The 14,899-nt window shown below is 44.9% G+C and overlaps 2 protein-coding genes across 3 annotated transcripts; one reads left to right on the forward strand and one right to left on the reverse strand.

Annotated features, from left to right (window-relative positions):
• Positions 1 to 324: 324 nt before the first annotated feature.
• On the forward strand, positions 325 to 4,653 carry LOC115760523 (Usher syndrome type-1G protein). The gene is made up of 6 exons (XM_030701897.1): positions 325 to 740; positions 2,602 to 2,678; positions 2,792 to 2,935; positions 3,001 to 3,222; positions 3,384 to 4,415; positions 4,473 to 4,653. Exons 2-6 carry the CDS (start codon positions 2,656 to 2,658, stop codon positions 4,636 to 4,638), a joined length of 1,587 nt encoding a protein of 528 aa, XP_030557757.1. The 5' UTR covers positions 325 to 740; positions 2,602 to 2,655; the 3' UTR covers positions 4,639 to 4,653.
• LOC115760522 (multidrug resistance protein homolog 49) lies at positions 4,639 to 11,234 on the reverse strand. 2 transcript variants are annotated; one of them, XM_030701896.1, is made up of 8 exons: positions 10,816 to 11,234; positions 10,185 to 10,374; positions 9,157 to 9,350; positions 8,847 to 9,092; positions 7,201 to 8,786; positions 6,252 to 6,697; positions 5,561 to 6,169; positions 4,639 to 5,501 (listed from the first exon to the last, which is right to left on the reverse strand). In XM_030701896.1, exons 2-8 carry the CDS (start codon positions 10,320 to 10,322, stop codon positions 4,752 to 4,754), a joined length of 3,969 nt encoding a protein of 1,322 aa, XP_030557756.1. In that variant the 5' UTR covers positions 10,323 to 10,374; positions 10,816 to 11,234; the 3' UTR covers positions 4,639 to 4,751. The 2 variants fall into 2 exon arrangements, with proteins under 2 accessions (XP_030557756.1, XP_030557755.1); XM_030701895.1 differs by lacking the exon at positions 10,816 to 11,234 and having other exon boundaries at positions 10,185 to 10,388.
• Positions 11,235 to 14,899: the final 3,665 nt, after the last annotated feature.

Here is a 14,899-nt window from a genome sequence, read left to right on the forward strand (position 1 = left end):
TTCGTCAGCTCAGTGAATTTCACATTTTACTTTTGTTCTGCACCACATTGCGATAGCTATTTAACACAGTTTCTTCTGATTGATTATAATATTAATATTTTTGTTTTGTGTGTGTTTCACGAGGTTTCGTTTTTCTGCACAATTGCTGCTGGCCTTAAAATAACTATCGCAGCGATATATCGATAACATTTAACTAGAGCAGGGCCGTGGTCGTGCACAATCAATGAATAAACAAGCAAATTGCTTTCGATAAATCAATTAGATGTCATACAAATTTTGTTTTAATTCCTTTATTAACTATAGAAATTTCTTTTATTTAAGGACTGCCATTAAACCGAAGTTGCCTGCATTTAGTTTTGAGTATTATTTCGCCTACTTTCTGAGCTTTGGTTTTGCGCGCAGTCTGGCAACTCTGCACATAATTGCGCGCTCTCTTTTGGCCATTCCCGCTCGCTTGCTCCCGGTTTTAAGCCAACTTCAGTTTCAGTTACCAAACAGTACGCGACGCAACAGCACTCGCTTAATCAACTGATCGCAAAAGAAAAGCCAAACAACTCTTGTTATTTATGTTTTGTGTTTAGCAACGAAAAGTGTCAAGCTGTTGGAAAACCGTTGCGCGTGTGAACTTTGCCAAAAACAAAAAAAAAGAAATATCACAACAGACATTCTGTATATAAAGTAAATGGTTGAGTGCCTCCGCTCATAGTTGGTTTTTGGGCAATTCGAAGTCAACAAACAAGGTTGAGTGAACTTGTTATTGGGTATGTGTGCGCCGCACACACATATGCAAGTAATTTCTTTTGGCCAAGTTTATGTGACCAACTGTATGTACATTATGATCGCGGGCGCGCGCGCGCGCTTGCCTGTGTACGTGTGTGTGTGTGTGTGTGTGTGTGAACTCCAACCGGAACGTGTGTAGCTGGAGCTTTTCTTTTCCTTTTCACTTCACTGAAAGTGTCAGCCACACATAGCTTTTTTTTTTGTATGAAAAGCGTGTGAATGCATTTAAAAAAAAAAAGTAAACAATTCCGTTTTGGGGTCGATTTCTTTTAACATGTACTTGAGCTCGTAAGGTTCTCAGTTCGACCCACAATTAAATATTGATTGGAAAGAAATAATTATAAACTATTTAACTATACATGGTTTCTGCCATTTCAGACATGCGCCTTGGTATGAAAAGGTCATCGAAACTGAATCCACCGATTCCGTACGCGATCCTATCGCATTCGTGCTTCAGATCGTACATGCTGTACGTTTGCCTCGATTTTCCGGTTTTCATATCCTTGAAATTGACCCATGTGATTTCGTTTTCCATTTCCGTTTTGCAGAACTGCAGCCATTTCCTTCCTTTGGACATAGTCTGGCTTTGCAGGCGATGCAATATGGGCTTCCTTAGAATATTCTTCTTTTTGAATGTCATCGTTTTGATTTGGTTCAGATCCGTTTCCTTCTTCCAGAGATATAGGTCCGTGCACTTGTAGGGCTCATAAAATGGATTCTCTTCAATGGCAGCGCATTTGATTTGTTCTTGACGACGGGCTTGCTTAATTGTTAGCTCAAGTTGGTTCAGCGTGAGGGCCAAATGTTGGTCTATTTCCTCGGGCATGATTTGGGTTCAAAGTAAAAAATATATATGGAATGTTAAAACAGAAATACACAAATGAATGTCTGTGAAGTCAACCGGTTCGAATGTGACTTGAAATATTCTCAAAAGGCTTACTTTGCCTTAGATAACATACGATTTCTATAGAGTCCGTCTCAAATCAACTGGAATTCGGCTCATTTTCGCGAATGTTTCGATTGGCCAGTGTTGAAAAATGCCACATTTTACCGTAAGGTGTTTCCTTGCAAACTGTTTTCTATGAAATTATGATAGCAGGCTGATTTATATGAATGCAGAATATATTCCATATGGAAACTTGCTTTCCAACTCTTGTCGCAACGTATTCCGAGATTTTACCCCCTTCAATTTATACTCCGAAATTGTCATCCCTCCAACTGTTTGCTTTTATTTACTAAAATACAATTAAATGAATTCACCCCATATGCCCATTAGTTTTAAAATATATATGCGTTATGAACAATATGAAGTTATGCTATCAAATCATTATCGCTGATCTTCAGTGTTGGCTTCCAAGAGGTCTTCTTGATATCCTTGAATGTTACCCAATTCATATCGCTCTCCATTTCGAGCCACTTTATGCCGTTCGACTTGATCTGATTCTGTAGGCTCTGCAAGTGCGGCTTTATAAAAAGGGTTTTCTTTTTCAGAGCTTGCTTTTTGACATGTTTGCCAGCTGCCTTCTTAAGGCTGTCCACATGGCAGTTGGCCTGGCTGAACCTCTTTTTCGGAGCAGTCGAGGCGCATTCAATGGGGTTCTGTTTCATATTAACTGACATTTTCTTTTGGTAATTGTAGATATTAAAGAGTATTTGTGATTTGAACGTATACTAAAAAATATATTTATGCTGAGAGCTCCGTCGCATCTGAAATATTGTTCTATTGTGATCGTTGAAATATGTATGAAAGGGTTACTTGGTTTAGGTTTAAAAGCCGGCTGCTTGGATGATATTCAAGTTTGTCATTGCTTGCATTTATAGGCTCATCATAGTTGGTAGTCTATGGAAACGGAGCACAGATAAGAGGCGGCGAAAATGTCTTCAGATCGATTTCACAAGTGAGTTTCTGATGCCGCGAAACAAGCAATTAATATTGCTAGACGTATTATCTTATCTGCTTTGCCCGGCACAAGTTTCAATTTAACTGAATTGTTATTTCCAACAACAACAGGGCCGCCAAGGACGGGCTGCTCGATGTGCTGAAGGAGGCGACGCGCAAGGATGCCAATGCCAAGGACGATGACTCAATGACGCCGGTAATGTGGGCGGCATTCGAGGGACGACTCGATGCGCTGCGTCTGCTCTGTGGCAGGGGGTAAATTGAACTTGTTTGCGTAGGTTTCGACTAGCTCAAGCTATACTTTAATTGTTCTTCGGCAGCGGTGATCCCGACAAGTGCGATCAGTTTGGCAACACGGCGCTCCATTTGGCCGCCGCCAAGGGTCATTTGCACTGCGTGGATTTTCTTTACAAATTCGGCGTTAACATTTACGCTTTGGACATTGACAGACACAATGCCAAGGATCTGGCGGCCATTAACAATCGGGATGAGATTTTGCGTTATCTGGACGCAGCTGCAGCCAACTTTGAGGCAAACGAAAAGTGAGCGCGCGTTTCAAATTTCGATTGCAGTGTGGTAAAGTGCTCGATAATAATCGAAAGCGTGGTTATCGATCACTTGCTAGACTGTGCGCGCGATTCGATTTTGAGTTGCATTTTCACCTTTTAAATGTTTAAACAAATAATAATTATATATGTTATAGAAAAAAGTCGAAGGCGCTTAAGGAAATTGCGGAGAAGGAGTGCGAGAAGCGTGTGAAGGAGTACATGAAACGCCAGCAACAGCACAGAGATCTGCAGCCAAGCAGCCGTCAGACTCTGGTCAGCAGCAGCAAATCCAGCAACATGCTGTCCACGCTCAAGCAAAAGATTTGGTCCAGTCAGGGCAATCTGAACAAGGCGCCGCGGGAACAGTCTGCATCCGCCCACCAGCCACAACAGCCGTCGCGTGTCGGCGCCAAGTTCAGCGATCTGGTGGGCGGCGGCGGCGGCGGTGGCAGCAGCAGCAGCAGCGGCGGCTCCACTATAGCCAGCCGTATGGGCACCGTGCAGAAGAAGCCGCCGGGCAAGCCGCAACATGCCAGTGCCTGTCCGCACGCAGCGCCTTCCGATGGTGGGTTCAAGGTGCGCGAACTGGAGCCGGATGGCAAGCGCACGATTACCTCGCTGACGGGACTGCAACGCGACTCGGAGGTGCTCTATGTGGGCACGTTCAGCTCCACGGAGGATGGCAATGGCAAGCGCGGCAAGATCGCCGACGTCTTTGAGCTGGACGCGGATGGCGGCGAGCGCGATACGGGCCGGCTGGGCTACAGCGCGGCGCTGTCGCGCAGCTTCTCCCAGCCGGATATACTGGGCGATGCGCAGCTGGCGCAGGAGCTGAGCGAGGAGCTGGTGCTGCAGCGACCCATCGGCCTGTTCGATCGACCCACCATGCTGGGCAGCATTGCGTTCCGGCGTTCCGTGACCGCGGCGCTGAGTCAGCTGCAGCTGCAGACGGACGGCGGCGACAGCATGTCCAGCTCAACCATGCGGAATGCGAGCAGCAGCGGCAACAACAACAAATCTCGCTCCGGCGGAAATAAGGCGCGCTTGTATTTGAATCTGTCCGATGACAGCGACTCGGAGGGCGCCGGCGAGGATGTGTACAGCGAGGATGAGGACGAGCAGGAGGTCTCGGCCAGCGCATTGCAGCGTTTCCTGACCGTCTGGGCACTGGATGAGTATCTGCCAGTGTGAGTATGAACCAAGTGGCAACTATTCAGCTCAGATCTAATCGGAATCGTGTTTAGTTTTCAGAAACAGGAGATCGATCTGGAGACGCTTATGCTGCTCACGGAGGCGGACCTTAAGTCGCTGGGCCTGCCGCTGGGCCCCTTCCGCAAGCTCACCTTTGCTATACAGGAGCGTCGCAATGCCCTGGCCAATCCCGGGCCCTTGCTAGACAGCCGGCTATAATTAATCGTTATGCTTAGAGCTTTAATCCACGTACTAAAACAAATATAGAAACTACAAATGAGTACTAAGTTTAAACAAGAGTTGGTTCTGCTGCTGTTTGTTGTGGTCTTCGTCTAACCCGCCACCTGCTGCATCATGTACAGGTTAGCGTAGATGCCATTCAATGCCATGAGATGATCGTGTGTGCCCTGCTCCACGACAATGCCGCGCTTGAGCACACAGATCAGGTCCGCATCCCGCACGGTGCTCAGCCGATGGGCAATGGTCACGCAGGTGCGACCGGCGCGCGCCTCGTCGAGGGCCTGTTGCACCACCTTCTCGCTCTCCAGATCCAAGGCGGACGTCGCCTCGTCCAGTATCAAGATCTTTGGATTGCGCACCAGAGCACGAGCAATGGCAATGCGCTGCTTTTGGCCGCCGGACAGCTGTGAGGTCTTGCCCAGGCGCGTTTCGTAGCCCTGCGGCAGAGAGCTGACAAAGTTGTGGATGTTGGCCTTTTTGGATGCCTCGATGATCTCCTGCATGGGCACATCGTCACGGAAATTGTTGCCATAGGCAATGTTCTCGGCAATTGTGCGATCGAAGAGCACCGGCTCCTGTGAGACCAGGCCCAGCTTAGAGCGCAGCGTATCCAGCGGAAAGTCCGTGCTTGGCACACCACTCAGATTAACCGAGCCGGAGACGGGATCATAGTAGCGCAACAACAGCTGTATGCATGTCGATTTACCGGAGCCGGATGGACCCACCAGCGCCACGGTTGTGTTCTTCTTAATGGTGAGATTCAGGCCGTGCAAAATGGGCGTATCCTTGCGCGTTGGATACTCAAAGCAAACATTCTCATAGACAATGTCGCCCTCCGATTTCTGGAAGAGATCAGCGGCAGCTAAGCAAGGGGCAATCAGGAATCTAATAAGAAACTCACATCAGCTGTATTGTAGGGATTGAGTGGAGGATTGAACTGCTTTGGCGTCTGCTCGAACAGCTTCATCAGACGTCCCGCGGAGATGATGGCATCGTTTACGTTCGGTGCATAGGCCAAGGCCTGGCCCAGCATCCAGGAGCCAAAGATAAGGGCCTCGGCGACCTTTATGATATCCTGATAGGGTAGACCCTCATTGGCGACCAGCAGCCCACCATAGTAGAGGGAGATACCGTAGGCCAGGAACGGCGCCGCCTGTCCCAGGGCAAAGACCAGGCCGCGGAAGCGCACCTTGCGCCGGCAGGCGGCGTTCACCTGATCGATCTGCTTGATGTAGCGCTCCAGCACTTGCTGTTCTAGGCCCAGTCCGTTGACGGTGCGTATATTGGCAATGGCCTCGACCGCCACCTGGGAGGCCTGCTCAATGGCCGCCTTGGACCACTGCGCGCTCTTCGCTATGAAGCGGCCCTCCAGATAGACGGAGAGGCACAGGAAGGGCAGCGTGACCGTGGTTAAAAGGGTTTGCTGCCAGGAGTAAACAAATCCCACAATCATGCCTACGGCCAGGGTGACCACCGCCTGCAGCATGATGCCGACACGTGCGCCCGTCGCCTGCGGAGAATGAGAGCGAAATTGTGGATTTTAGAGTGTGCGCGAGTGTGTGTGTGCGGCAGGAATTTGGGGCACAACTCACCCCCTGCACGTTGGAACAGTCGCCGGCTAGGCGTGCGCAGAGTGCGCCCACAGAATTGCGCTCGTCATCAAAGAAGGCCACCTCCTGGGACATAATCGTCTTGAAGGCCCGCTGCCGCAGGCGTGTTGTCATCTTAACGCCCGCCGTCGTGAACATATAGCTCTGCAGCATAATGCCCACGCCGGCCATCAGGCCGATGCCAATGAAGATGTACGAGATGTTGTTGCCCTCGTGCCGCACCAGATCCTCATCGCCATTGGAGAGTATGCCAAAGAAGTCGCCAAAGAACAGGCCCCACAGCGGAAATGTGGTGCCGTGCATCGCAGCCGCCAGGCAACCCCACAGGATGTATCGCCATTCGGGTCCATTCAGCTTCATCAGCTGCATGAACGAGACCTTTGGTTCGTCCTTTTTTTGCTTCTTCTTCTTGCGACGCTGCGAGCGACCTGCCACATTTAACATACATATGTTTGGGATTAGAAAGAAGCTGCATCACGTGAATGTCCTGTCGCAAGTGAGCGACTAGATAATACCCTGTAGCCAGCTCTTTCCGAATGCGAATAGTTCGGATAGTCGGACGCAGAGACGCTCGGAGGAACAAATAGATGACAAGTAGACGGACAGACAGATCGAAGGACATACGGAGACAATCGGACGGAATGACAGACGGACTTGCATACGGTAGTCAGCTGGAACACACGGAGAGAAAGAAGGACGGAAGAACAATAAAAAGGACGGACAGAAATAAGTCTGACTGAAGAACGTACAGACATACAGACAGACGGAAGGACTGACCAGCAGTCGAAAGTGGCTACTCGAATATCTAATTGGGTATTGCCTCTACAGCCGAGAGTCTTCATATATTTGCACAACCACAACATGCTCTGCTTAACCCATTTGCCCATGGTTACAGGGTAGAGAAAGTTTCGGAACTCCTTCCCTTACTTACGTTTTCCGCATGAACTGACGCTGAATACGTCGTCCTTGGTGTGGTTAGCGGGCGCCACAACATCGCCATCGTCATCAATGTCCTCATCGTCGTACTCAGACTCGAGCTCATCGTCATCAACCATGATTTCTTCCTCCCTGCCCTTTGACAAAGGCAATTTAGCAACACCGCTGACTGCGTCCTCAGCACCCTCGGTGGCCTCTTTGCGCCGTGTTATGTTTACCAGCTCGCAGTATAAACCACCCCTGTCCATGAGCTCGTCGTGTGTGCCCTGTTCGGCCACCAGGCCGTCCTTAACAAATACAATTTTGTCGGCATTAGTCACAGTCGATAGACGATGGGCGACAACAAGGGTGGTTGGACCCTGGCTGGCCAGCTCCAAAGCATCCTGTACGCGCTTCTCGGAGGTGGGGTCCAGCGCCGATGTCGCCTCGTCCAGCAGCAAGATCTTCGGATTGCGCACCAGCGCCCGTGCTATGGCAATGCGCTGCTTCTGGCCGCCGGACATCTGGGCACCGCGCTCACCCACCTTGGTGTCGTAGCCCTTGGGCAGCTTGGAGATGAACTCGTGGCAATTGGCATTGCGTGCCGCTCGCTCAATGTCCGCCTGGGTGGCTTCCGGATTGCCAAAGCGTATGTTCTCGCCAATGGTGGTGGCAAACAGGACCGGCTCCTGGCCCACAACGCCAATCTGGGCGCGCAGCCAGCACACGTTTAAGGTGCGCAAGTCCCGACCGTCCAGCTTGACGCTGCCCTGCTCCGGATCGTAGAAGCGTTGCATTAGCTGGATGACCGTGCTCTTGCCACAGCCGGAGGCGCCGACGAAAGCGACCGTCTGGCCCGGTTCCACGTCCACCGTCAGGCCCTTGAGTATTTCAACATCCGGTCGCGAAGGATAACGAAAGTGTATATCCTCGAAGCGCAGGCGACCTGTTATGCTGTCGGGCTTCATGCCAGTCTCGCCCATGGGATCGATTTCCGACTTGCGATCGATAATCCTAAAGAGATTTCTAGCGGCGCCCAGGGCCACACCAAAGGAGTCCACATGCGGCGACGAGAAGCCCAAATTCTGAGCGCCCATAATGACGGCGAACAGGACAATGACCAGGACAGCCGGCGTATACTGGCGCTCCTCCTTGCCGCGATCCTCCAGAATCAGATTGACGCCATACCAAATGGCAATGGCCATGCAGCAATAGATGATCAGCCACATGACACCAGCGCCGATGCCCGAATAGAGACCCTTCTTGCGGCCCGTAACCTCGGCGGGCACCAGCAGCTTGGAGAAGCGTTCGTTCTCCTTGCGCTCCCCACTGAACGCCAGCACGGTGCGAATGCCGCTGAACACCTCCTCGGCCACATTGCCCGCATCCGAGTAGGCCTTCAGCTCCTTTTCGGCTAAGGAGCTCTGGATTTTGGCCACCAGCGCTGTGGATATGATAATGAATGGACTGCAGGTCAGCACGACCAAAGTCAGCTTCCAGCCATAGATAAACGAGGCCACAATGCCCATGACAAAGGTCATGAACAGGAAGGTAACAATGGCCACCTTCTCGCCAATGCCCTCCTTTACCTTATCCAAATCCCTGCAAAGCGTAAAGTTTGCTTAGCATTTCCATAACCCTACCCAAATCCGTCGCACTTACTCTGTCATCTTGCTGGCGAAATTGGTGCCCGAGCTGGTATCATACCAGGACATATCCTGGCGCAGTATGGCTTCCAGAAAGAGCTTGCGTATGCGATTGATCTGATTCAAGGCGACGCGATTCGACACATCTATTGCAACTATGATGAGCAACAGCATTATGATGGAGCCCACCAGGCTGCCAATGCCAAAGGCAATCGAGTCATCTATTATGGCCTGATTATTCTCCTCCTTGCTGGCATCGGTGCTATAAGGAGAAGCCCAATTTAGAATTTTCAGCTCGCATCCAGTTGTCCCCGCCCACAACTTACAGTCGCTTGCCGCCGCCGAAGAGCGCGAGTATAAATGTTGGCGAGGAGGTGCCCTCGCCCACGGTGCGATCAATGAGCAGCGATGTGAATTCCCCATAGATCAGTATAAAGTACGGTATAAATACCGAAGCTAATGTGGCCACAATAATGCTGAGCAACAGCAGAAAACGCTCCAGCCGGGTTGAGTACCGGAACTATGAAAGAAAAGTTAGAAATTATAGAGTATGCTTATCGATTGCTCAAATTTAATGATTATATATGAATATTATATGTGCTATATAATAAAGATTTTAAATATGAATTTTATTTGACATAATAAAGATCATGGTGCAGGCTGCAAGGCCAACTGGATCACTGGTTCGGTTCACGACTCAGAAGAAAGCCTTGCCTTTAGGTTCGGTTCATGAACCCGTTTTTCACATCAAGGATTGCAGTTTGTTTTTTGGGATCACATGATTTACAACTTTTAAAAGCACAATTTCATTAAAAAATGGTTCGTTTTACATATATACAGTATGAACCAGTTCGGTTCCAAAACGTTTTTCAGCTTTGCTCAGTATTATTACAACTTTGAAAGGCACGCTTTCGTTTATTATCAATTAATTTTGTATATATACATATTTGTTGATGTCGAAATTAGTTAATTTTACATATGCACAGTATGAACCGGTTCGTTTTGCAGGCTTGATTTTTACTATGACAGACTAAATTATTTAGAAAAGAATTTGTATCAATTATAGCTGATGCAAGCTGCAATAAACATTTAAAATAAAATATTTCTTAGCTATAAAAATGATAGCTGATGCATAAAACAGGATTTTCACAGCTGAAAGTAATCATTGTCTCTGATTTCTTGTTATGCAACACACGATAAAAAAAAAATAAGAAAAACTTTAATGCTGAATGCATTCAGCTTGAAATAATTGAATTCATCAAAGTATTCAGATCAGATAATACTCTCGCTCAATGATAATCAGTGATCAGTGATCGATTTAAGCACCAATCTTTATGAGTTATTCAACACTTACCAGATCAAAGAAACTGTACTTTTTATCGGGCTCCGCTGTGGCATCTCCGCTGGCTTTTTGCACCTGAAAATCGCCCAAGTCTGGCAGCTTTGTGCTGCGCTTCTTCGACTCCTTGGTAAATTCCAGTTCTGTGGACATTTCTGAGATCCTTTTGTTGTACTTTCGTTAATAGATATTACGTATTGGAGAGCTGCAAAAGGGATGAACTCAACAACTCATTTGTGTGTCACATTTGAATTGCGCTTGCGATCGATTGCGGTGCGCTTTTTATTACAAAAAAAATTCAAGAAAAAAAAAAAACTCACAAAATAATTAAAGTTTTTCTGGGGCGACAATTTATATAAGAAATGAAAAGTGAGAGAGAGCGAGAGAGACAGAGAGAGAGAGAGAGATGGAAAAAAGCATATTTCCCAAGACAAATTAACGATTTGAGCTGGAAGCTGAAGCAGTTGCAGCTTGATAAATTGATAAACTGATGATTGCACACTTGCGGCAATTGAACAACTGGAAAAGCATCCATAAATTAATAAATTACAAACAATTCGTATTCGAAAGTGAAATATATGTGCCGAGACAATCGATCGAATCGAAACAAAAACAATTCAATCGTAATCTTTCACTGGACTATTACCAATTTTTATTTTTTTTATATATTATATATGTAAACACTGCCAGACGTATGCTAATGATCAGAGCCGATATTCTTTATTTTTATTCGGTATTTTCAATTGTTCAGTGATTGTGTTTTTTTACGGCCTGGGGTCGAGGTTCTTAAGCGATTTTGATTTAACACTCTGCCGGGCAACAGGCAGCGTTTGCATCTCGACAGCACGCGATTCGAATTGGAACTGTTGGGCCCAGTCAAGAGGGGCCTACGACGATACCTCGGTTACCAGAGTGTCCGAGTCTCGAAGTGTCGTCAGATGTGTGTGTGTGTGTGTGTGTGTGTACAATCGCGTGCTCGTGTCGTGTTAGGCGGAGGTAAATGTTATAGGAACTTGAAGCGTCTGAAACTGAACCGAATTGATGCCATAATAAACGCGATCATAAACCTTACAATCGCCCAATTAAAATGCACAACAAACAATTGAAGAAGCAGAGACAGAAGAAGAAGAAAAGGCAAAAGAATATAGCTTTACCATCGCTAAACAAATATCAGTCGAAATTGTTAGGCACACGCGCTGATTGTTTCGGCTTATCGTGCACTTCAGGCTCAACTATATGCCTCGGCCACGCCCACTGGCGAACTAGTCGTGTCAACTGGCCAGCATGACTGTGCTGAATTCTTGGAGTTCATTTCCAGTTTTTGCAGTGCGTCAAAGCCATGCATGTATTTCCCTCGACTGCAGCATTGCGCACGCAGAGCACGCAACATTCAAGAAAGTCACCTGGACAACTTGTGGGAATTACCGCAGCCGCTCGGCATGGCATTGCCCTCGCCGGGTTCCTTGGAAGATTCGTCAGCATCTAATTGCCGAGTTCTGATCTTAATTTATATATATGTATGTAGTATGTACTCTATGTGCTGCTGACGTGTATGCGGCACTCGCTGCCGGGTCATCCGGAACTAACTCAAATAACATGCATAACTATTTATAATTTTATCCATATAAAAGTCTGTAAAGTCCGTACCATAGGCTTTTTCGAGAACTTGACCGTTGGAACTAGTTCAATTAACACGCTACTGATTGATTTTACAATAAACCCTATTCGAGACCTGGAACATTGGAACTAGTTCAAATGACAAGCGAAACTATTGATTATTTTATCTATCTAAAAAAGACTTTTTTAGAAAACTGTTCAATTGGTTCTAAGTAGGCAGAGGAACTAGTTCATAAAAATAAAATGGCCCAAAAAATATTATGCATGTAATTAAATAAATATTGTTTTTTCATTGATCGAGGAACCAGTCAGGCAGAGGAACTAGTTCATAAGCTAAGTACTTCAGCAATGGCAGCATGGAACTAGTTCATATACTAGTTCATATTCAAATATTGATAAGGTCTGGATACTCTCCACAAATCGATTTTCATTCAAACAAATTTTGCCTTTGCCCAAAAACTGTGAGCACAAAAATCAGTTTCTTCAAATACAATCTACAAATATGTTTACAATTAGTTCTGGAAAACTGAAAATTTCATTCAAGTGCAAATGGAATTTTTGCGAAAACAAAAATACGATTGGCGTCGTACTAGACATACTATATAAGACAGATATATAGCACTTACACTGCACAGCAGGGTGGTGAACTAGAGTTATGCCAAGGCATGGGGTAGGTCCAAAATATAAAAGAATTTTAAGGAAGTTTATTTTAAAATATTTAATTAGGATTCAAAAATAAGCTAAAAATTTATATATTTATAAAAAAAATAGAAAAACTATTGAAGAATTTGTTGATTGAAGTAAGGAATATAGAAGTAAAGGAATATTTATTTTTTCTAATCAAGATTAAAAATATATATAGGTTTTATATATTTGAGAAAAAGGGGAAGAACTATTGAAGAACTTGTTGAGTAAGAAGGTATTTTTCCTATATTATTGAACTAACATGAGCTGAGCATCCAAAAAAAAGACTTATCATAAGTTTTAAAACTTCTTAAGGCATAAATTAAATCTGCATCGAACCTGCACGAATTTCACAATGTTGCGCAATCTTGCAAGTTAGGCAAAGAAATCAATAGCTCAATTTTGTTGATGAGTGTAGCGAATATTCGGTACTTATCTAACCTAAGTGCCGTACCTTTATGGGGGAATACTATAATTTATAAACAATATAAAACAACAACAACAACAACAAATAGCGGCAAATACAACCATCAAGGTTAGGCTATCAAAAATATTACGTAGATTCGCGCAAATATTGCCCAGCTGAACGGCAGGCCCTCCATGCCTAGCTACAGATATGTATATACATATATATATAGATGATGTCGTATCGGGCGACTGAGAAGGCTTACCGGCTTTTGACGAAAACAAATACTGAATGTCGAAATCTTTTATTATGATTTGTTTAACTAGTCGCGCACAATGAGAACCGACCGCAGACCGGGCAATGGCTAATGAACTGAACTCGAATCGAGTAAAAGCCCCGATATTTATACGCGTACGGGAGTCGGACTCAGCAGCTACCTGTGCACACCTGGACAAGCGACCTGCATTTGCGATTCCAAATTGACGTGGTCAGGTCACAGCACAAAGTCCACGCCGGTAAATAAACAAATGTGTGTACATAAGTATATTCTGCATGTGGTTAATAAGGCAGGGTCTGGGTCTGATATCTTCGAGCACATCCGTTGATTTAGTCGTTTTTAATGACGTCCGGAAGTTCACTTTCAGGTCTATTGAACATAAGTTGTAACTATTTTACTTTAATCTTTGGCTAATACACAAATCTGCTGAGAAGTGCTTAAATTCTAAGCCTCTGGCGAGTCGAGTTAGATTAAGGTCCAATTAGTTATTATATCATTGGAAATAATCAATCTAACGTATTGCTAATATTCCTAGAAGTTTATCTATTGTAGAAAGTATATATTGTAGAACATGTCACAATTAGTTATAATCAATCCGACTTATTGCTAATATTCCTGAAAGTTTATTTCTTGTAGAAAATATATATTGTAGGACCTGCCCCAATTAGTAATAGCATAACACTCGATATTATCTATCCCACTTCTAGCTTATACTCCTGGAAGTTTATATATAGAATATGCCCCAACTAGTTACTATAAGACTCGATATAATAAATCCGACTAAAATAATTCAATATAATACCAGCTATATTCCCTGAAGTTTATCCTTTGTAGAAATTATATATTGTAGTATTCCCGTGAGGCACTAAGATATTCCCTAAGAAAATATGTTGATAAAAACTGTCAGAAATCCAAGTAAAACTTCTTTACACTTTTCGCTATTCAGAAATGTCTGGTATTATGATCATGATCTATCACAAAGTAGAACTACAAAAAGTTGCCTTATGAGTTGACCTTCAGCAGAAACGTGACATTTAGCCTAAATGCAATTGGACTAGTTTTTGTTTGATTACTCCGATTTTAATAACATTATTTTGGCGTGCAGAGATGAGATATGTGGGATTTATTGCTATTCAACTGCCCTACATTTAAATCTGCTTAGATATTCTACATTATTTGGCACTAGGTTAAAGTAAAAGAGACGGGAAATATTATTTGCATTAGACAAAGCGCGATGATGAGGTCAGTAAACCCCACGGCGCTAGCCCGAGGCTAAACTCGCCCATTATGATCTTTATGAGCTAAATATAGGAAGTACGTCTTTTACGAGCATCTGCCACTTAGCCGGGCCATATAAAAACTTGGAATTACGCGGAACGCCGCAGACGCTCGACGTGTTCCCAGATTCATTCAAAGAAGTTGCTCATTAAAATAAATAGATGCGTATATTTTACAGTTTATATATACAACAGAAGTTTCGATATGGGTATACTTTAAGACTAGGTACAATAGTTAACAAAACTCCTTTGGAGGTAGCTGCTGCGGGGAATACTTTGGAGGAATACGAATACGAAGAAAATATCAAGCATTTTTTGCTTAAATTAAGTTCAATTTTGAAATTTCTTAAGCTGAAGTAGGAATACAAAGCAAATATTAAGTTTTCGTTTTTCTTAAGCTGTTTTTCTTTCAGGAACTTTTTTTTTGTTATACTTCAATTTTTGAATGGAAGAGCTCTTGGAATTTAAT

Source organism: Drosophila novamexicana, unplaced genomic scaffold (genome assembly GCF_003285875.2).
Source record: "Drosophila novamexicana strain 15010-1031.04,08,12 unplaced genomic scaffold, DnovRS2.1 tig00000462-arrow-pilon, whole genome shotgun sequence".
NCBI lineage: Eukaryota > Metazoa > Arthropoda > Insecta > Diptera > Drosophilidae > Drosophila > Drosophila novamexicana.